The sequence below is a fragment of the Oncorhynchus mykiss genome, chromosome 5 (genome assembly GCF_057628025.1).
Source record: "Oncorhynchus mykiss isolate SJ-2025 chromosome 5, ASM5762802v1, whole genome shotgun sequence".
Lineage (NCBI taxonomy): Eukaryota > Metazoa > Chordata > Actinopteri > Salmoniformes > Salmonidae > Oncorhynchus > Oncorhynchus mykiss.
The window spans coordinates 69,528,118-69,551,372 of NC_143026.1; the positions used below are offsets into that span (position 1 = coordinate 69,528,118).

Genomic DNA, 23,255 nt, shown 5'->3' on the forward strand with positions numbered 1-23,255 from the left:
GCCAGCTAAGCAGGCTAATCCTGACATGCACCTTTACCATAGAGACGGTAAACAATAGGCAATACGTGGACAAATATCAGCCAAGCAAGGCAGATCATTTGCTCACTTGTTATCCTAACATGTCTCTGACTGTGGCTTGATTTCGGACCCTTAATTTATTATTTTTAGCAGATGAATAGGGCGCCTATCACACCCTGTTTCTTAGTTCAAAGACAGACTCTTCCCCCAAAAAGGTGGAGACACCGGTGGCTAGTAAGCAAACCCCTGTACTGTTCTCTCGATGCTCGTATGGATCTACTACCCCAGCATGAAACAATACACGTGCACATTTAGAATAACTTGGTTCTAAAATCTCGAGGTTATTTATTTGCTCTGCTTCCTCGCTGGGTCTTTGTGAGTGACTCGTCAAGCTTAACCATTGCTCCCAATTTTCTAGGAGATTGCGCAATTCATATAATCAGCTAAACAATAGTAGACTATTATTTTACCAATATAACAATGAACTGCCTATTGAACAGACCTTTTGGGGAGCTAATTCAAGGTACAGTCTTTGTCATGTTCTGTCTGGTCTGGCTTGTCTATGACTGCCAGCCCCTTGCCCTGGCTACATCATCCGGCTTGTCCAAGGTGTTTATTGTCTTATTTACTTTGTGCATGTAGCCATCTACCATGTTACTTGTTATTGAGAACATAATCTTCACTTATCAGGGACATTGAACTCATATGAAATGTAGCTATTCCAGTGACAAGGGTGTTGCCCATAAAACGCATTGGTCATCACCGGTAGCTTACCAGTGCAGCTTCTCCTCCTTATAATTCTAAAATGTACAGTTGCAAAACCTGCAGTGTTGCTGCCAAAATGATAGTCAAGGAAGTAATTGGCCAATTTCATACCAATTACATTGATAGCTAGCTAACATTGATAGACAGAACTGCACTGTCATGCAGTTTGAGGGAACAGAACAATATGTTGAAGCCTTAGTCAACATGTGACAATGTGGCACATATGGGTTCACTTCAGTATGATAAACTTAGAACCAAAATTGCTGAGAAAATGTCTATTTTCTACAGTTTTTCATGAAAAAAAAACAACATTCTGTATAGCATGTCTGTGCCCTGTGAGGCTCATACTGTTTGCTTGCAAGAGCTGTCTGTATGATAAAGGTTTCAGCAAGTAGGCTATACTCCTAACCTAATGCACCATGATGTAAAATGCCTCATTTTTCCAACATTGTGCAATTCAATTGTATTGATTTGCATGCTAAACACATTCTCCTTGCTGTGTAGACACAATAACCACCCTTGCTTTCTAGGACTCATGTTGCACAGCAGATTACTGCTATTGACTATTTACCCCAGATTTGCAGGATTATGTGGCTAATTGTCTGGGTGCATGTGTTAGGCCCTTATCCCTTATATTTTAAATGTGTGCCACGCGGGAACCAACTTGATTCAAAATGTCCATTCCATATTCTTTTACTCCTAAATCTCAATCAGGAATCTCCCTCAAAACATAATTGGGTTATTTCCCCAGAGTGTCTGGTTCGCTAAAAGAAATCTAAATTTGCAGATTGAATTTGCGTCGTTAGCACAGTAACACCGATGTTATCTGCCTTGTCTCTTTTTATGAATTAAATTCATTTAGGCCTGGTCCTTCTACCTAATGTCACATTGAGGTTTTGTAATTCTGTATTTTTACTTTAGAACAACAGAGATTGCCCAACACATGCTAATAGCTGTCTGGTTTCACAATCAAATATTCAGAAATGTAAACGAACTACAATGCAATCAAAACACAACTAAGCCTATCACTGTTTGTAGTCACGGTATGACGGGTGTTTGTTAGTAGTGTCATCACATTGACAGTATGATTTTGGGCTCAGGGTTCATTACTGTAGGCCCTTTCACGTTTCTCATTTCTCTGTCCACCTGGCATTCATCCATGGCGTTGAGGCCTAATGCCTGAGACTAACACATACTTTTACATGGTGTTGACATGTCTAACTGACTGACTGGAGATCAGTGTGAGGTTAAGTGTTACCAAGCTGAGCACACAGGCTATCAACAGTTATTCTAGCATTCTTTTTCATAACAGATTTCTTCTAGGCTAGTTTATGTTTTGTTGCTTGCAACTGCTTTGAATGATGATGATCATGGTTAATGTGAGGTTGGTCATTTGTGTGAGAAGAGGGATCGAGAGGGAGAGAGATCAATTAAGGTCACAGACGTTAAATCACACCTGAGACCTGCTATTGCAGTCAGTCCCCGGCACACATCCTTAAGTCGTTTCCCCTCAGTGAGGTTGCTGAGAGTGGAATCACAGGATTGTGTAGAGGAGTGTGTGGATGTTGTCTTTTAATAAAGGGAAGCTGTGCTACAGGCATGGCTTAGGGAGGTGTTAAACAGGGAGAGTGTGAACAGAGGAGGAGGTAGACAGGGTTTTGGAGACAGATGGGGAATAGTGCGTAACGTTTGTTCCCATGCATTCTGAGAGGCGGACTGGGAGCAACACAGAATGTGAATCACCTTCCTCAAACCTTCCTCATTGAGGGGAAATGCTGCCCTGCCTAGGTAAATTACACAGGACAAAACAGAAGAGGCAGTAAAATAATCAACGAGAGAGGGAGGTGGATCAGGAGGCATCACAGATCAACAGGGATTTGATCGGTGGAGTCCCTACTGCATAGCCAGGGTGCCTGCGGCTTTGGGTTGCATGCATTAGTACATTTTTCTTTGCTTTATCTGCACAGAATTTAGTCCATTAGTCACGTTTGTTGTGCAGTTTTATGGCAAAAAAAGTATAGCTCATTATTAGCTGAGACATGTCAGGCCATTAGACCTAATATTGGAGGAAAGAGTTGGTTGTGGTTTACAGTGTGGCTTCATCTATTTTATCGAGACTTGTGTTGCGAGTTGGCAAGCTGACATACCATACTTTTTTAAAGATGCAGTCAGGGATTTCTCTGATATCAAACAGTGCAACATGAGGTTGATATATCAAACACTTAAAGAAGTGGGGTCCTTATACATTAATTTTCAGACGATGCTCAGCTATTTTGCCTGGTGAGTCATCCTCATTCCCCTAGTTTTTGCTTTCTGCAATTTCATGCCCCTCTAATTTTATGCTTGATAAAACCTGCCCTGGACACACTTGGCTGTCTTTGGGGTCTTTTTTTATTTTTACAAGGTAAATGACCCATGATCTGTCAGAATGATTTGAACGCCCGTGCCTCTTATCTGATTCTTAGGGAGTTCTGAAAGGGGTTTTTACTATTGGGGGGGGGGGGTTGCTCATGATCTCTAGACACAGTGTGTGTCTTCTATGTGGATGGTGCATTGTAACGCCTCGCTGACTGTCAGAGCTTTAGAAGGGAGTAGCAGAAGCAGCAGAGCTCAGTTTAAGACTGTTCAATTAATGCTAATCCTGCTGACTGGATCATCATCCTGGCCCAGGGATTCTGGCATGTTTTTGACAACCTGAAACCCTCCTCCTCTGTTATTGCAGAAGGCCTAATGCAGATTTTTGCAGCATCAATTCAAGCCATTCCCCCTGTATAGAGCGATACATCAGATATTACTATATTATCTGTGATGGGTTAATTCCATGTCCTGTGAATAATGTAGCCCATCTATAATAGATGTTTGAGGAAGGTGATTCACATTCTGTGTTGCTCCCAGTCCGCTCCTATGATTTGTGGGTTGTCTGCTGGACCTCCTTTGTCCAGGCTTTTTTCTTAGTGTTAATCTGGACAACATGGGGTTAAGTCAGGTGAGTCCAGCAGGCCAAGATGAGAGATGAGAGACTCTCTGCCTGCTAGTCTTCACAGAGGGGCCCTTGCTTCCTTCCACTGACAACCATGGTGAAAGAAGACTGGGTAATGATGACTAATGAGTAGGCTATAATTGGTCTGTATTTGGGATTCTATTCTATCAAGTTGTAGAGATCTGGTCACATCAATGGAGGGCTGACTGAGATGGTTCACCATGACCCTGCATATTTCTTTTGTCTCTGACCTATTTCCAGTCAGGTGCAAAGAGAACGGTTTCAAATGAGGACATTTCAAATCCACCACAGATTTAAAACCGTAGGACATTGACCAAACTGTAAATCTCAGGTGAAATGCAGACTTCTCCTTTTCGTTTGCGGTGTGAAAATCGTGTGGGTCTACAAGGCATTACAATCTCCTGTTTTGGTTTGCTCATTACTCTCAAGAAAGCCTGGCTCAATTCTGATAAAAAAAATATTTAAAAGTAATTTGTAAAATGATGTTTTGTTCTCAGCCAAGCTTTGTTTCATGACATTGTAACACCTTCCCTCTACAGTACAACCCCAGGGTAATGAGCGCAATCTAGTTGAGATTTACACACAATTCATGTTTAATGTTCTCTGCTGGCACTGTCTCTGTCCTCTGACAAGTCACATTGAAAACACAGCTGCTGGGCTCTTCCTGTTAGGCTGGTGCTCTCTGAAAACATGTCCCCACTCTGATCTCTGCAACTCTTCCCATCCCTGACTGGATTTAATGGACCATGTAACCTCCGTTTCTGTGCTCTTTCTTAGAATCCGATTTAGTTTTAGCTAATCCGGAACATGTAACCTAGCCATAGGTTGTAACTAAGCATATTGCAGAACTTAATTGTCTTTCCTGGTTAACTGCCATGGTCACTAGCTATAGTGCTGTGTGTTTGTAGCCTAAAGTCATTACGTAAAGTCATTCATGCAGTGCATGAATACACTACACTACGTTTCAGGACTTTTTAAATCCTCTTGAATGGATGCCAGTTCGGTGATGATGCTTCAGGTTCTGCATTCTGTCGCAGACAGTTACACAAGACATTAGTCAAAGCATTAGGAATTTTACATGGAAAGTGTGGGAATTTTAGCAAAAATTACTCTCAATACAGTCATTATCATTTGTCTGGTTTGGAACATTGGCTACAACAGTCATTTTCCACCTTCTGTGACAAGTATCCTTGGGAACACAGCTAATGTCTCACAAGGTGAATGAATACCCTTTTGACCTTTATAATTTAGGCTATAAACTCATGACTTGGTAGACTTTTTGAATGTCAGGAACAGAAACTGGTGTTGTGTCCTGGGTTCATACAGGTAGGTCAGCTGACTCTCCCACAACTTTACACCCACAGGGTCCTCATACTGGGTTATCTTATTGCTCTGGAGCACTAAAGGCTTTTGACACTGCTGGGGTTGATGTCCGTCTGATGCCTTTGCCCAATGTGTACAAAACAGCCCACCAACAACCTCAGCCAGGTGAGGTGGTATTGTTGTGATTCAAATCTGTTCTCTGGACATCCACACTACAAACATGCATAACACCTGAACTGTAGTGTTGCACCGTTTTCAGTAATCCTCTTTCCTCATTGACGCTAATAAACGGGGCATAACAGGTCGTAATAAATAAGTCATGGCCATGCATTTGAACCGTTGAATGGAGACTGAGTATTGTCACTGGCACTGCAAGTTATTTTGTGCCACACAAGCAGTGGTTGTCTTTGACCTGCTGTCCATTCATTTCATTTCTGCTTTTGTTCTAAGAACTTTGCGCATTTGGCAGCCATTGTTCTGCAAGCATGGAAAATGAATTGCGCTTTAGCGTGGGCTCTCTGAGTGTTGGCTGGAGTTGTATGAGAGGGTAACAGAGTTCACTGACTCCCCATTCATTTTTGCTGGGCCTCTTGCAGCTTGACTAATTATTTGGGTCTGTTTACATGAAGGGGAAAAAAGACATGAGAAAGTGGACCGCATTGTGTCACCTTTTTTGTTTAGATGACAAAGCAATGTATTGCTTATCGACTAGATAAATACAGACTGAAACACTTTAGCTAGGGGGGAATTGAGTAGTGTGTGTGTGGCAGGATTCCAGGAATTTTGTCTTTTGAGGACATTTAAACTTCCTATTGATTCACAGGCTGCTGTTTTCCTTCCCAAGACAATGATCCGAGTAGGAAGAACATGTTATAACCTATCAGGAAAAATAATGATTATGGTTTCTTTTAGTGATCTGCATACTAACATGTTGATTGGTTAGTTGTTGCTGTGGAATCATCGGACAGGCAGGCAAGGGGACGTGTCTCTCCCAGAATGTATTTCACTGAGCTTGCTGACAATTATACTACACAATATGCTTGCTCGGTAACCCTTTTCTCGGAAAGAAGAATGACTTTCTGAACATATTCAAGTCAGGTAATTGACTTTCTCATGTACGAAAAACAGGACATTTGGCGGTGACCCAGAGCAGCCTAGACCTGAGTATCAGGATCAGCCCATATGCTGTAGGCTGTGTTTTACAAGACAACCATTTACCAGTGCAGGAAATGTAGGCTACCGTTCTGAAGTTAATTATTAAACAAAGTAGTCGATTAGCCAAGCATGACAGGGATTCACTAACCTACACTCTAGTTGACGAAGTGAAGCAGGCTCAACACCTCTCAGGCTGCAGACTTGTGTAGTCAACATGCATAGGGAGATGCCTATTTCCTTCTGTTATTTTATGGTGAAATATTTCATCTGAGCCACATTTTCACAGGCACCACTGGTGTCTACTCAGTTCACACAGCAGAGAGATGGTGATAAGCTCTGCTAACTGCTCAAAGTCACCTTGAAATTAGTTGGGGCTGGTATGAGCCCCAGTGTTGAATGGCCAGGAAGAGGTGGGTGGGGGATGCAGGCCTCGTGAACCCCCATCCTCCTCTGCTGATCCCCAGCCACACACACTAAAACTGTAGTGCTGAACAAATGCCACTGTTAAATGGCAGTAACAGAGCAGACAGCAGAGGGAGGCCAGATGTTGATCAATCATGATACTATTATTCATCAAAGGAATCACTCTCCCACTTGATTCCTTTCATCAGAGTTGTGTTAATAAAAGCATGTAACCTACTGTAATTCTATCACTGGTCTAATGACGTCACGCTGTGATTCGCAGAGAGAGAAAGCAGAAAATGACACTGAACTAGATGGTGAATAAAATGAGGTCAGTGTGTCAGACCCGAATGTCACATGCTACAATTCTGTGTAGAATCAGTCCTGTTCTGCATTAAATCAGAATAACATTTCACAGCCCTGTCATAGAAACAAGATGGGATGGGAAGTTGTTCAAAGTGTTCGGTTCTCTTCAGTTGACCTCTGTGCTGATGGGCTGAGACGTGGGGAGCAAAGGTGTTGACGGGGACAGAGACGAGGACCTTGTTGGGGCCCACGCTATAACACCACAGCTGGAGTCTACCAAGGAATGCCTTTTAACTGTCACTTCATATACCAGGCGCTGTGTGGTGACTGGGGCAGACAGAAACAGTGGCGTTCTGATTTCTCTCTCGCATATGTGCTAGCTCACACACACACACACACACACACACACTCTCCACCTCTCTTCAGAGGGAGGCAGGGACACATCTAAAAGATTGTTAGGGAAAGATCTTCTCTGGTTCATTTTGCTGGAAGGGTCTCATGGATCACAGGGCTACTCTACTATAAAAGGTTCAAATCATTTTTCAGTTCAGAGCCTTCACCTTTTTAAAGGGACATTTTAAAATAAATAAAACAATGACAACTTCATGTTCATCTTCAGCATCACCCCAACATCAACATATGTGAAAATGGTGCATTTCTATGTTTTGTAGTAAAACTGTTGGGGTGATGCTTTAGTTAATGAATATGAAGTAGATTTTTTTTAAATTTATTTCCCTTTAACTAATCCTCAAGTCCCATATGAAGGACTGCAGAGCATTGAAATGACCTTGTCATATTGCACAGGGAAAGGTTTCCATTTCCGGTCCATTCAGCTGACTCGAGCTGCTGTGCTGGACTGCACCGGAGGACTTCTTATGGTCACATTAGTTGGCTTTTTATTAAACACCATCTATTATGTTTGGCAGGAGGCTCTGGGTCGAGCTAGGAAGGGATATAAGGGCCCACCAGATTTGCTTACCCCCCTCGGGCCCGGCTGCCCCCTCAGCCTCTAAACAAGCTGGGCCAGGAACTTCTCTGGACTCCTCGTCCAGCAGATGATTTACTGGGACGGCAGAACATACAAACATTCCCATCCTGACTTTGAAAACATTTCAACATTCTTTCCTCTCCTGCTGCTCACTCCGCAGGGAGCCTGAGTGAGAATGGATGTGCTGTCATAATACACTCGCAGAGGGAGAAGAGTTTCCTTTTGGTCCAGATAAGAATAGCTGTGATGGCCCGTGGTTCATGTTTGTGGCTTGGGCAGGTTTTCTGGTTGAGGTCAGCCTGTCAGTGCCCCCAGGACAGGAGTTGGAAACAGCCTGGCTGGACTGAGGCTGAGGCTCCTGCCACATGGGGGTTCTAACTGGCCAGGAAACTAAAGTAGCCTATACAGTTGTGAACTTGTGATGTGGCCCTGCTGTGCTACATTATGGCAGTGCCCTTGTCATGTGGACAGTGTCCTCTATCTTCCCTCTTCCCCTATTCTCTCTCTCTGTTTCTCCAACCCTCTCTCTTCCTGTCTTCCCCTATTCTCTCTTTGTTTCTCCAACCCTCTCTTCCTGTCTTCCCCTACTCTCTGTTTCTCCAACCCTCTCTATTCACGTCTTCCCCTATTCTCTCTTTGTTTCTCCAACCCTCTCTTCCTGTCTTCCCCTATTCTCTTCCTCTCCTTTGTCTTTCTCTCTTCCCATTTCTCTCTCACTTCTCTGACCACAGCTCTGTCCTCTCTCTCTCTCTCTCTCTCTCAACAGCCCCCTTTCTCTCTTCTCTTTATAGAGCCCTGTCCTCCTTTCTCTCATCCTCCTTTTCTCTCTTCACCATACACCACTGTCCTCTCTCTCTCTCTCTTCCCCATTTCTCTCTCACTTCTCTGTCCACAGCCCTGTCCTCCCCTCTCTCTCTTTCTCTATAGCCCTATTTTCTCTCTTCTCTCTATAGAGCTCTGTCCCCTCTCTTAAGTGAAAAAGGATGTCAGGAAGTAAACTGGTTCCTGCCCCAGACCCAGCCGACTTGCTGCTACAGATTAATTCATAGCGGATGTTTGGAGCCTCTATTTTACGGGTGGGGATCCTTAAAGGCAGCCAATGGCTTTAGTAGTAGTATGAACTCACTGGGACCCTCTGCACTGTGTGCCATTAGTCATGTCAGCCATTTCTTTGTGTATCACCCAGCAGGCCGCGAGAGGAGGAGGATGTATTCACTCTGTCTTGTTCACAGTTCAAGGGGCACTTGGAAGGGGCAGGAAATAAGGTGGCTGTTAAAGACTGGAGGTGTTCCTTGATTGTGCTTTGATACTGATAGGAAGACTAATATCTCAAAATGGAATAAACATATTTATCGTACAGAAGACCTCAAACTCAGTGGAGTTTCAAATGTTTACTCAGCGAAGATCCAGTTGAATACATACATTCAATACAGTGTCCACTTACACCCTGAGCTCCCACCCCGTCCCTTCCACAAAGATGGAAAAGTACATCACACAGGATTTGTCTGTGCTCCTCCGTGCATATCACAGGACTTTTTATCAGCCAGGAGAGGCCTTGAGATGCTTGGAGTGCACATTCCTGCAGCCCACTGCAGTCCACTAAATAATGATGCTTCTCATACACACAGAGCTTGAACCTAACGCTATTCGTACTAAGAGGATATAATGATGTATAGATATTAAACAGTCATTTACGATCTGTCACCTCCGAGTCAATGTGTGTATTATTAAGTTCATGAGTCACCATGGCCCAACAGCAGCCACTTCAACATCCCCACATTGTTGTCACATCAATGTCCTCAACACTGGACCTGGGATTTAACTTCTTCCTTGAGGCATGGCAGGCCTTTCTATTTTCATCCTGTGTCTGGGCATTAGGAGTGATTAGATAGAACAGTGCTAACAAGCCAGGGTGTTGACAGGCTTGGAGGTGTTCGGTATTCCCTACAGTCATGCTGGCTGGACTCTCTGCTGACTGAGATAGATGAATGCTGACAGGTTAGCAGCCAGCTGTGGAGGTGCCCTTTCTACTTTGTGTGTGTGTGTGTGTGTGTTGCGCAAACAGTGGTCTTAGGCTACATCTCGGGCAGGGGACTTTGTCTCCCATAAGTTTGCTCTCTGACCACGCCTTGCCCTCTTGGCCAAACAAACGTTGTGCCACCTCAGGATTCTGAGTGTCTATTTCAGCCTGTTTTTCTAACCACATATACCTGTATAGAAGTAGTTAGACCCGGGTTCAAAGATCTATACACACACAATGACAAAGATGCACGAAAGCTTTGATAGCCTATATGCAGCATAATGGGTTGAGACAGTCACACACTGCGCTGACCATATCAACAGGGAGTCAGGGACCTAATGTGTGTCATCACAACAGTTTGGCTGTATGACAAGGAAAGTCCTAGACGGTCACATCCTTTCAAGTAGTAGGGGGGGATTCTCTGATCGCGTAGGCAGTCAAATCCTTTCAGCCCCATTATATTCCTCTGTCTCTGCCAGGTTCTGTGCCCGTGTGTGGTTCCCTGCAGGGTGGCCTCCCGGTCCACTCCTCACAGCTCCTTCTGCCAGCCTTCATGTGATGCCGGCTAACTCAAAGGAAGCTGGGACAAGATGGCACATGTACCGCCAGGACAACATTATCATCAAGCCCGTATCATATACTGATGCACAGGAAATGAGTAGACTAATCATTTGAATTGATTGTTTTTAAAGAAACAAACTGTGCTGTCTCGGGGCTTAACAGTGTGAACGTTTTACTGGCAGATGCACCTTATTATTTAGCTGTGGGACCTGTCCTTTTTATTTGGGAGCACCAGTGTGCCTAGAAAAATGTAAGGATTCTAGCTTTATTACCTCAAATATTTTTAATTGTCCTCCTAAATTTCTTTGTGCGCCTACATTTTGTCAACTTAGGCACACACATGCTCCTTGTAAAAAAAAAATATAAAGTCAGTGTGGAGTCCTGTGTCTCTTACAAGATCAAGTATTCAAATTGTTTGTCCGTATCTATTTGCATTAGTTTACAGGAAGAGCCGGTAGCGTAAACATCCTCCGTTTGTGTTTAAAATGCTAATATTGCTCTGATATTCTGATCTCCTTCGCTTCTTTGTAACGCCACAGGCCGCTATTGTTTGTGACAAAGGCCACCCTCACCCAGCCTTGCCTGCTTCCTCTTTCTGACTGGGTGCCACAGAAAAAGCCACTCGACTTGTGTGACAGGGTCGGGTTGTATTTTGCAGAAGGATCAGAGCAGACGATGAGGCAGATTGGGTTGCTATGAAACTTGACCAGGTTTTTTTTCGGGACTAAATATAGAGACGTGGCATAGCTATGAAAGTGGTTTTTCCTGCCTTCTGTAGCAGGCCAACTCTAGAGTAATGAAATATCTGTGATATGAAAAACAACTCCATCCACTCTGTTCAATCACAGCTATATGATCTCTGTGTGTCTGTAAGCAGCAGCCTGTCTCAGGGTAACAGCCTAAACTATACCACAATAGATGGCCTCAGGAAGATTGGCTGTGTTTTGAAGTGGTCTGGTACTAATGGTGACAGGTAGTTGGGTAGACTGTTATTAACACCGTGTTAATGATTTTAACGTTTAAAAAAGTCCAAATGAGCTCGTTAAGGAGCTAAGATTTAAAGCAGGATTTTGAGCAGAAACGGATCTCGCTCCTCTCGTCAGCATGAATCCGATGTGTGCAGTCAACCTTTCTACCCCGTTCTTGATTATGGCGATGCTATTTATCAAACTGCCTCTACTCTTAAACCACTGGTTTCTCATTGCGCCCTTCGTTTTATCACAGGAGACTGTTGTATTACTCATCACTGTATTCTGAACCAATGGGTTGTCTGTCTGGGCCGCTCTTAAAGTCACGTAGATCACATCATTATCACATCACCCTGCTCCACAAAGCTTCACACTTACCCAACTTCACTGTTTAAGATGTAAAATGACAAGTTATCAAACCTGTTCACAGGGTTGGTTAACTCTGGTGTTTGGAATAAACTCCAAAAGATGTTTCGATTGGCTGCTTTGGTGTCCCTAGGGCAATTCAGACAGCTGACAGAGGATTTAATAATGAAGAATGTGTTTGTTTTAATTGACTGTTTTGTATTTTAATATCTATATTGTGTATATTTGTTTATCTATACTATCCTTTTGACGTTTTTGTATTGTGCATGGCAAATTTTCAAACGAGTCTTTAGTCTCAATATTACTTCCCTGTTGAAATAAGGTAAATAATGAAGAGGTCTCTCTGAGCCTTGATTCAGGTTTCTCCCAAAGTAGATGTGTTTGTCTGTGGTGTGTCCTGTCCTGTGAAAGTTAGCTTCCAGCCGTCAACATGCTGATGAGGGAGGAGGGAACAGCATTCCCAAGCTCGCTATTAGAACAGGAAATGGGATGCCCAGGGCACACAACATGGGGGTCACAAGGCCACTCAACGGAAAGATTGAAGTTTTACTGTCTAGAGGTGGAAAAGGCCAGTACTGTTGAGCTTGTGTGTGTCTGCCTGCTGGTGAGCTTGTGTGTGTGTGTCTGCCTGCTGGTGAGCTTGTGTGTGTGTGTCTGCCTGCTTGTCTGCCTGCTGGTGAGCACGTATGTGTATTGAATGTAGATGTACACACTCCTTCCTGTCCTATGGGTTTGTGTGTAGTGTGCTGTTGTAGTGGATTCTTCAGGGAGCCTGGCTGCAGTGCTGGGTCCACCCTGTCAGATGTCATTCCCTGGCCCAGGAGCAGTGATGAGCTCACCAGCTCAGGCCCAGATGGTGTCAGGCAGACCAGGGTCAGCCCTGTACTTAGACTGCTGTTTTCCAGCCAACAGCCAAACAAGGCAAGAGAGAATCACATAAACAGGAAAATTAGATGTCTGCTTAAAATCGGAACATTTGCTCTCTTTCTGAAAAATAGTAATTGTAGCCTAGATTTTTCCTTATTTGTCTGACTTAAGGCAGGCAATGTACAACTGTGAGTTCTTACTCTTATCATTCAATTTCATTGGCAATTTTTTTAAGGCAGATACTTTTCACAACATGTATTCAACTTTTTGAAGCACTCCCTATGATTGTGGCTTGCAATAAACAAGTCACTGAGATAAAGGTTTTACACAGACATTGTCTGTATGAAAGTAAAGATGTATTGTCTTTATTTACAGAATCCACAAATGGAGCTAGAGAGTAAAACCCCTCCCCTTTCCCACAGAAATATATGCTAGTTGATGACTTTGGGAGCTGTTTCATATCGTTCTTCCTCTCTCCATATATAGAATAATATCCGGCTGAGTCTCTCCAGGGCTCTGTGTCATGTTAAAGGAATTAGTATTAGTGCCTAAGAAGTAACTATTGTGGTGTGTAGCCAGGTCACTTCAATTATTGGCCAAATAAAGTTAATGGCACATCTGTCTTGCACATTGGCGCTTGACCAGAGTGCTACTGGATGAATACCAGTCTCACATGCTGCAGGGCCGGTGCTCTGATGAGACAACAGGGGCCTAGTTTATGTCCCCCCGGCCCCCTCTTCATGAGGGTAAGTTGGTAATTCACCACAGTATGTCTTTTGTTTCTGGGCTGGGCTATGAAAATATATGAACTAGCCATGGCACTACTAGTATGACAAGAAGCTGTTGTTCTTGCCCCACGTGGAGCCCTTGGTGGTAGTAGGACTCATAAGGGCTGTGGCTTGGTTCAAATTTCACTGACCCCCAATGACTCACTAAAGACATTGGCCACTTCCTCTCCGTCAATGTTGTTTTTCTGCATGCCAAACATTTAGCCTCTGTGGCATGGAGTTCAGCACAATGTTCCTGACTTGTCAGATTGTGTATATTCCACTTAAGTCGTTGCAGAAACACAGGGTCATGCACAAAGTAGCCATTGTGTTTCTATCAGACTTAACTCATCATTTTGTCCCAAATGACCCATGAATTAACTCACATTTATCCAGGTCTATTCATTGCTTATCAAAATCCAGGCAAATATGAAATAATATACAACTCTCATGCTTCTGAATTGTATACATACAGTAGGCATAATCTGGCAAGCAGATGATGATGGGCCTTATGTGTTCTCCGGGCGCTGATGACGTGGGTGTCCATTTTAAGGCAGCCCCCCGCACCTCTCTGATTCAAATGTGGAAGACACCTTTCAGTTGAATGCATTCAGTTTTACAACTGACTAGGTATCCCCCTTTCCCCTTGTCTTGTCTCATGATTCGCTACATCTCAAACTACTTGAACTGCTTAATAGGCCCAGTTCTCAGGCAGTTGAATGCAAACTCTGATGCTCCTGAAGACTCCTGAGAGGCAGTAAATCAGAGTCCACCAGACCTGGACAGGCCAGACTTCTCTAATGTCTGCCACATCAATTCCACTACGCTACAACCCCAGGAGAAGCCATGAGAGCTCATCATGGCACAGACACACACTCAGAGTAGACAGGCAGCGGTGTAGGCCGACGCCTCCTCAGAGACTGGAGTAGAGGGGGGTAAAGTACCGTCTCTCACTCTACATGTGATCGATGTGACTGCCTGACTGCCATCCGGCTGGAACTCGTGATCCTTTCTGTCATAAAGGAGACAGTGAGTCTTCCCTCCCAGGCTGAGAACATGGGGCTGCTGCCTGCAGCACCAGTGGGAAACGCCTGGTCAGGCTAGCCAGGACCATAGAGTCATTGTGTAGTGTTAGTCCCTGGGCCCTACAGCCTCTTCCTGTCCCAAGTCCTCCTACGCATGATCACATTCTCATTCATCTCCAGGGTCTAGTTTGATCAACAGCCCACTGACTCTCCATCCAAAGAACAGAGTCCTCTCCTGCTCTCTAGCACCTTCCGGATGGTTCATGTATCACAAAGGCAGACTCATTCAAGCTACAAGGCCCACAGGGAACTGCTTCTAAAATGCTTTAGAAAATAAATTGCCATGGTGGAAGCCAGGGAGCCAACGGTGCAGGACATTAAGACAATGCAGTACGATAGACATGACGTCTCTATTATAAGGTGACGGGACTGTCCCTGGAACCAGCCCTCAGAAAGAAAAAAGCAACAGAAGTTAAATTTAAGGCTGATATTTTAGTCATCAAAAGTTATATCGAATTTGATTTGCATGTAAGAATGTTCTCACCCTGTATTAAGATGGTTTATACCTTGTTTAGACCTGGTTTAGACCTTTTGAGTGTCTGATCAGTGATGGATTGGAACCACCGCACGAAAAGCCATTCCATTACAATAACCTACATTTGGGTGGTTCAAAAATGACTAGATGGGAAATCCATGTATGCATTATAATTAATACACGTATTTGAAAGGACAATATCGGGGGTAGGTAAATTTAGTTCCATGCCCCCCACACTACCAAAAAACACCCAGATTTTCATTTTCCCTAATCTGTTCACCTTACTCTATCACATGTTGAAAGTGAGTTTTAATTAACACTCTCCCTCTCCCTCATCCCCTGCTGTGCACAGCCCATGTGATCCAGTCAGTTCCCGTCTCTGCATGGGAATGGGATTACCAGCTACATGGTGCTGCAGCCTCTACCTGTCTGTCTTCACTCTACACGGTCAGCCTCCAGGACTACTGTAACTTTTCCTGCCTGTCTGTCCACAGAACAACCAGGGATTGGCTAACCAGAGTCATAAATGTTGCAGGCTGCCCGGCAACTTATTACAAGGCGTGTTTTTCACCCCCCTGCCACTCCCTTTCTCTCTTCTCTATTTTTTCAGCACATCAAAAGGTCTGGCTGGTAGAGATTGAATTAGGACAGGGGTTTGGGTCTGTCTGAGTTGTAGAGTGGGGCTGGGGATCAAAGGGGAACACTAGTCCCTGGGCCCCTGGGGGCTTCATTAGAACAGCAGGTCTGATTGATTTTAGAGGTGGCAGGGAGGATGTGGTTAACTAGCTTCGTAGCTAGCCAGCCCTTATAGTACAGTGTATCATGTATAATTTTTTTTACCCTACCCCTCTCACAGGGACATTTTTAACAGTTTTTCTGCTGGGAAAGGAGGGGGGTGGGGGCTCAGTGGCAGAACCAGAGTATTTTAATGCCAATGCAGGTTAAAGCTATTTTTCCTAAATAACACAAGCTGGTTTGAGAATCTTAGCCAGTGTCCCATTGCGATTGTATGGACACATTTTATCCAGGTTCTACTAGAAGAAATGAGCTGTTACATTATTCTGCGTACCCCCCCCCCCCCCCAAAGCTGCCTTGATTTGTCTTGTATTCTCCATGTATTATTCATGAAACAAAGATGGGGGGCTGCATAGTTTCACCTCCTCCCTCTTTTCAACCCAGATCTCCTCTTATCTGGGTGTTGTTAAAGCCAATGTTTACACTCTACACACACATACTCTACACACACACATACACTCATGTGCACGCACAGTCACACCACACCTCACCCTCACACAGTGCAGGCAGAGCCTGCAGAGTGATGCCAGTGTTTTAGACACTGTGACATTTCCCACCCTGCCCCACTCTGAAGCCCGCTCTCCCAGGAACTGTCTGCCTTCTTTTGACACTGACCCCGAATGCCAGGGTGTAATGAGGGTATTGTCCCTGCAGCCATGTGTATGCAAATAAAACCCCTCCATTATATTTATGGTATGCACATAGCATTTCTAGTGCTAGGAGTGTCACACCATGTAGGCTAGGGGCTAATAGCTACTCCCATAATACAGCTCCTAGAGAGACCTTGGGAGTCCCTGATGTTATTGTTCCAGCAATGACATCACATCCTGACATTATTCTTCGTAAGGATGTTTTCCTCTGGCCCAGGGGGATGCTTTTCCAGATATCATTGTGGCTTCTGGTTTGGGGTGCCCACGTATATGATCCCTTTTGTTTTATTCAGAGAAAGTTAGACTAATGTTTCTTATGGTCAGTAAAGTCATTGCTGGAGTGTTCTTATGGGGCTACTGAATTTCATCAAATCATAATGTTTGCTGAGTATCTTTAAATATGAGAGGAAATGAAATGTAAGAAAGGCTATGCACAAGAGAAATTAAACTAGACTGTGTTTCCCTTCCACTGCCCCTGTGCTAACTGGGCTCAGTGTCTCCCACTCTGGGGACACAAGGGATCTTCTCTAGAGGGAAGAATACTTTTGTATGTAAATGGGAAGATCGTTTCCAAGCCACACAAATGATATTGAAACCCAACCTTCGGACCTACACAAAAACAACGGACTCTGCTTGAGTCTGCTCTTATACAGTGAGTGAAAGGGAGACCAGGTAGGCTAAAAGGCTCAGCAGTGGTCTCCAGCTGCCCTGTGTGTGTCTGACATCATCCACAGACAGTGGAAAGAGTAACCTTGGAGAATGAAATGGAGAAACACTCAAAAGAGAAACCTGATCTGCTGAACTGGCCTCTTGGGAATCTCTACCCAAATCTCTAGCCATAAAGAAGTTTTCCCCCTCTTCCAAAATACAGAGGCTATTCCCCTGTCAGTCAGTCCAGCTGCTGAGAGTGAGAGACTTGGCTTGAAGGCACTTCCAGGCACATCCAACGGTCTGTTGGGCTGTACTCTGGCCTACATATTACTGTTCCTCCTCAGGCTTTTCCATAGAGGGATCCCAGTTATGACAGACTGCTGTGTGAAGGTCTGGTTACTGAAAGGTGAGCTCTGAAGCCCTTCTAACTGGCCGGCATTGCGCTGCACTGTGACTCTTTGTGCTGTATTGTACTGTGCTACTGTGTGCTGTGCCGTCTGTCATGGCTGTGGCGAGCCAGAGAGGAGGAGCAGGCCGAGGCTGGGATGAGGAGCTCATGGAGTTACTTATTCATGAGTATTGAGCGATGGAGGAAAGCTGACGTAAGGCAGATGGGACAGAAAGACACCGATACAGACTTGAACATCTGCTCCTGCCCACAAGGAAACATGCTGGGACATGGGGGTGTTGTTCATATCCTCGGCAGTGGAATGAAAGAAACTGATGCCGACCCTTGATGGTCCAGATCCTATCATCCGTATCCCAGAGATTGGATGTCTAGGCCTACTTTGGGTTGTAGACTGTAGGTGGCGGTAAACATAACACAGATCTTTTGTTGTACCCTCATCGGCACGCAGAGCTTTGCAAGGTTATAGAGCCACTCACCTCTGATTAGAGCCTTTTCTAGAGCCTCAGAATATCTCTGTTCTGCAGAATTCCTCTCCTATCAAGCACCATTTGTCAGCTATGCAGTTGGTAGTTGAGTTAATCAGTAATAGTATTCTGCACTTCGATGGCAACAGTAACCTGTATCATCACAACACTCAAAAGTGAGGAACAACAATATATAGCAGTTCATGGCCAAGAGAACGCTATCACTTTGAGATTAAACAGCGAGCGCATAATGAAATTGCAGGCTGTCCTCTGAGGATAGGAGGCTCCACTCCCAGGCCCACTGATGAGCTGAAACTGCCTTGTGTTATTGAAAACACCCATTAGGCCTCCTCATGCAGCTCCGCAAGGAGAACCATGTGAGAATGAGACAGTGTTAGTAAAAACATCAGTCGTCGTCATGGCTAGTCTCAGAAGAGAACCAGCACCAAGGAATGAAGTTAAATTCACAGGGAGTCGTACATGGAGTTTGCAATGTGAAACGGGCCCTGCTGTAACAACACATCTTTTCATTTTATGGACCCAATTCTTCCTTCTTCACCACAAGCCCCCCCTCCTCCCTGGATCTGATTCAGTGCTATTGCAAGGTTCTTACCCATCGACATCATAGTAGTCACTGTGGGTTGCTGCGCTCAGTCCATTGAGGTGTTGTGGTTTTCCTCCCATTTCCTCCTCATCCTTCCCTTCACACTGTAAATACCTTGCCTCTCATGTTGCTGTCTTGGCACAAACCATGTGGTGGTTGTCTGCCTGATTTTGTATTTTTAGACTGGTGGGTGTGTCTCGTGTGTTTCTGCTGCGTGTCTGTATGACAGATGTCGGACACACACCAACTAACTCGGTCTCCTATAGTTTTATGAATTCTTCAGTATTTATTTCCATTTGGAGGGATGGGATCATAATAATCCAAAAGAAAGATCTAAAGCACCTGTTTGGGTTAGGATGGTATCAGAGGGTGAGGACCAGTTGGTTTTCCTGCTGACGGTGATGGAAGAAGGGACACCCGCCTGACCCGGCTTTATTCCTGCCGTTTACATGTCAACAATCATTACCTCAACTGAAGGAGTGCTCCGTTGGTTTACTGTGTGGGAAGACCAAAGACGGACCGTAAAGCAGAAGTGAGAAGCATTGGTTCTTATCTTTATTGGAGGCATAAGGGCTCTCTCCCTCTCTCTTCTCTTTCTCTCTTCTCTTTCTCTCTGTTCTCCATCCCCGCTAGACTTTCATGAGTGTGGGGACCCTGACATGTGCTGAACATTGAAGCTGGAGGGGCCTGAAATGGTAATGGAAATGCAGAAGCTGCTGAGTCATTCCGCAAGGAAGCCATTTTATTGGAGGAGAAATGATTTCCATGCCGACGGCTGAGTCCACTAAGCTGTGAGACAGACAGAGCTTTAATCAGACGAGCAGCTAGGGCTCAGGCAGACCTGGTCACAGTCAGTCTGTTCTTTCTTCTCTCTCTATCACTCACACTCTCTCTCTCTCTCTCTCTCTGTGTGTCTTGGTGTAAAACAGTTGTGTATATGTGCTCTCTTGCGTATCTCATTTGGCACACTTTGCCTAATCGCAGGGATGTACTTCTGGAAGGTTGTCGATTCAGTATCTGTTGTTGATCTTAGAATTGGCCCATGATCTGTGCGCACATTTTCTGAGAATGGGTTTCATGTATGGTATAACAGGCCCGTGGAATTGACTAGCTTGCTCTCTTTCTCTCTCCTCCCTCCCTCCCTGTATGCGTATGGACTGAGTCTGTGTGAAGCGCCAGTGAGGAGGGGTCCATGGGGACGGCCTGGGTATTGTTCTCTCGCAGAGGAAGTGTGTTGGCTGGAGTCCACCAGTCAGTCCCTCTGGGTCTGTCTACGTCCTAAGCCAAGCCTAAACACTGCCTCGCTCCCAGGCAGGGCACAAGCCATGGGAGAGAAGAGACTTCACTTCCACCCTCGCTCTACTTTTCACCTTCTTTCTCCCTCTCCTCCAGTACAGCTCAGACAGGGGGGGAGAGGAGCAGACAGGGGGGGGGAGAGGAGCAGACAGGGGGGGGAGAGGAGCAGACAGGGGGGGGAGAGGAGCAGACAGGGGGGGGAGAGGAGCAGACAGGGGGGGAGAGGAGCAGACAGGGGGGGAGAGGAGCAGACAGGGAGGGGGGGCAGACGGGGGGAGAGGAGCAGACTGGGTGGAACTGGAATCCATCCCCCCCTCTCTTTCCCTCTGTATCCCAGAACACAGCATGAGAGAGTGACTCACCTCATCAGGCTCAGGGCTGGACTGTGTATAGTTCTGTGCTGGTGGTGATCCTGACAGTTTCTATCTATTTTGAGCCTGCAGACAGTCTCTGAAGTAGGAAGGTAAGCGTGACCTCTGAGCAACTCCCCCTTAGGTGAAATCATCTGAGTCTGACTGACTTTGGTATAGCCCAGCTCCACTGTTCCCTCCTAGACTTAGCTGGACTGTACAATCTGTTTCTCTTCACCTTAGTTGGACTTAATCTGACGCTTGGCCTTTTGGCCTGAACGTCAGGGCTGAAGTATGGAAAATGTACGCTAGTGTCTCTGGCTGGTGGTGCCAGCTGTGCCAGACTGTCGTAGAGCCAAGCTGGCTTCAGAGGGAGAGAGTCCAGTGGCACAGAATGATCTAATCATCACTATCCTGTCTCTGTCGGTCAGCAGCAGCTCAGACATCAAAGCGGAGAGGAGGAGACCAGTGGTGTGAATGAAATTGAGTCAGTATCAGTCAGAATAGGGAACAGGAATGTCAATGGTCATAAATGAGATCACACCATTTTTAATCCATCCTCTAAGCCTCCTCTATAGACTCAGACTGGCTACTGATATCATGTAGGTTAGATGTTGACTTGTTCCAAGTAAGCCTTCAATTAATGGGGATCGCCTCCGCTGTGCAGAATGTGCACAGTGCCTACTGCATAGGCTAACAGTGAAGAGAGTAACATGAGGACAGGCGGCTGAAAGTATGTGCTGTCAGCTGTATTGACTCTTGTGTGTTTTAAACATTTCCCTCTCAGCCCAGGGCTGTTAAAAGGGATCTCTTGGAAAGATACAACATTGACCTTCTCTGGATATTTACATCAGGTGATCATCCATCCAAAATATACAGTAAGGCCTGTTCTGCCTTTACTCTATAGACAAGTAGGGCAGGAATTTCCAGGGACCTGACGATATGACGTTATCACATTACTTTGGTACAGATTTATATGTTGCGATTCGATGTTCCAAAGCTTCCAAGCTATGAAGGAAAAATACCGGTGTTGTGTTGCATGTACAGCCAATTAGCACACAAATAATATTTTGACATTGTCAAAACGATACAATATATCGTCCAAAATAATATCCCGATATGTGATATCACCCCCCCCCCCCATATCTAGAGACAAGGTGTAGCTGGTTCTGCTGTGAAACACCGTGTCTGCACCGTGTCTGCACCGTGTCTGCACCGTGTCTGCACCGTGTCTGCAACGTGTCTGTGTAGCTTTCCTTTCAGTTGATGAAATAAAGCCTGACACTCAGCGATAAAATAGTGACTCAACATATGTTTGTTATCCCATGTAATATGACTGGTTCTCATTCATGGATCATTTAATTCAGTCTGTCATGTGCATGTCACTAAGAGCTCACACGGTCGGTCAGTCTCCCTCCAACCCTAACCTCCCTCTTCTCTCCATCTCTTTCTCAGGACCAGTTTGAAAACCTTGACAAGCATACTCAATGGGGGATTGACTTCCTAGAGAGGTATTCAAAGTTTGTCAAGGAAAGGCTGGAGATCGAACAGACGTATGCAAAACAGTTGAGGTAAAAACCCTATTCAAACTCCCTGGCCCACTGGTTTTAATCTTTCAATTCCATGGAACTGTTTTGAGGTGTGTTGCGTAATAATGAATTGACGAGTACGCCTATTCTGTGTTATACATGCATATTAGACATTAGTAGTTCTGTATATTAACCTTCATGTTATATCAAAGATAATGAAACATCATTATGAAATGATGCGATTGGATCTGTTTTAATGAATATCTGAGAACATCAGTACGGCCACTCTGTCTGAACAATAGGCGCAACTCACCCAATCAGACATGCTTGTGCTGCCATGAATTGATTTTGGTAGGCCACAAATCAATATAATAGGATTAGCCACAGAACAAATGGATTTCGAGGAGGTGGCTCCTGGACAGTCTCTAGACAGTAGAGGAGTAGGTCTACAGATCTATATGCAATTGGATTACTCAACTCTGTATCCTGCCTGACATCCATGTGTAATCTTTTGGAGCAAATCTACAAATGAGCAAAACCAAGGACTTCTAAAACGACGACGATTCTACCAGTTCTCGGATCAGAGTGAGACCACTGGTTTAACAAAATGTAGGCAGATGTAGGCTCTGGTTAGTAAACCATAGGTGACCACTCACTGAACCTGCCCACACACACACACACACACATGGCTCATGATGTCACCATGGCATGCTGTGGTTAAACTTCATGCCTCTGTTTCCTGCTTAATCGTCCCCTCTACTCTGAGCTACTGCCACAACTGAGAGAGTATGACTCTGTCTCCTTCTCTCTCACGTGGTCACTTTTATTAGGCTGGTTTGTTTTCCAGAAGAAAAGCCATTTGGGAAAAAAGGTGTCAATGCTGACACATTTTAGTTTCGTGTATGTTGTACTTGTGAGTAACTGGTACCACATCCCATATCAGATGCCATAAACACTAACATTCTATCCCACATTAAAAGGCATCCTGCCGTGAATATCTCTGTTAGTAAGGTTTAGAAACTACAACATCTCAGCAGTGTGCTGTCAATGCACAAGGGAATTGATTATTATTCCTAGTATTTCCCAGCATCCGTGCTACACCATCTGGCTGTGTGTTGGTGTGTTCCTCCTCATTCCCCTGAAGCTATGTCATCACTGCTGCCTGGCATGTGGGACGGTAATGTAGAGGGGGCTCCTGCTGTGGCCTCTGCAACCCCCTGGAGGCTTTACCACCCCCCACCCCCCACATCGCTTTGAGGTGTTGCCTAGATACAACACTGCCGCTGACCAAGTCTCCTTAGCATGTCATGAGCCACCTACTGTAGCCGCTCAGTAAGACAAGCACCAGGACCCCCAGACCATCAGAAACTAGACCCCCTGCCGCGCTGAAGCATGACATTTTATTGAAGAAGGTAATCCCCTAGGGTACTGTTTTAAGAC

General features: G+C 44.9%; 1 protein-coding gene across 6 annotated transcripts in view; it reads left to right on the forward strand.

The window, feature by feature from the left end:
- LOC110524419 (formin-binding protein 1-like) overlaps positions 1-23,255 on the forward strand; it is a 43,375-nt gene that overhangs the window by 336 nt on the left and 19,784 nt on the right. For 2 of the 6 annotated variants that reach the window (XM_090235702.1, XM_090235700.1), the window contains exons 2-3: positions 10,458-10,789; positions 21,742-21,857. The exons of 2 other annotated variants lie outside the window; for them this stretch is intronic. Coding sequence is in view for 2 of the 4 variants with exons in the window: in XM_090235699.1 (XP_090091825.1) it covers positions 21,742-21,857 (116 nt within the window). In the remaining 2 variants the exon portion in view is untranslated. The remainder of the gene's footprint in view (positions 1-10,457; positions 10,790-21,741; positions 21,858-23,255) is intronic. 2 more of the 6 variants (XM_090235699.1, XM_021604022.3) reach the window with 1 other exon arrangement.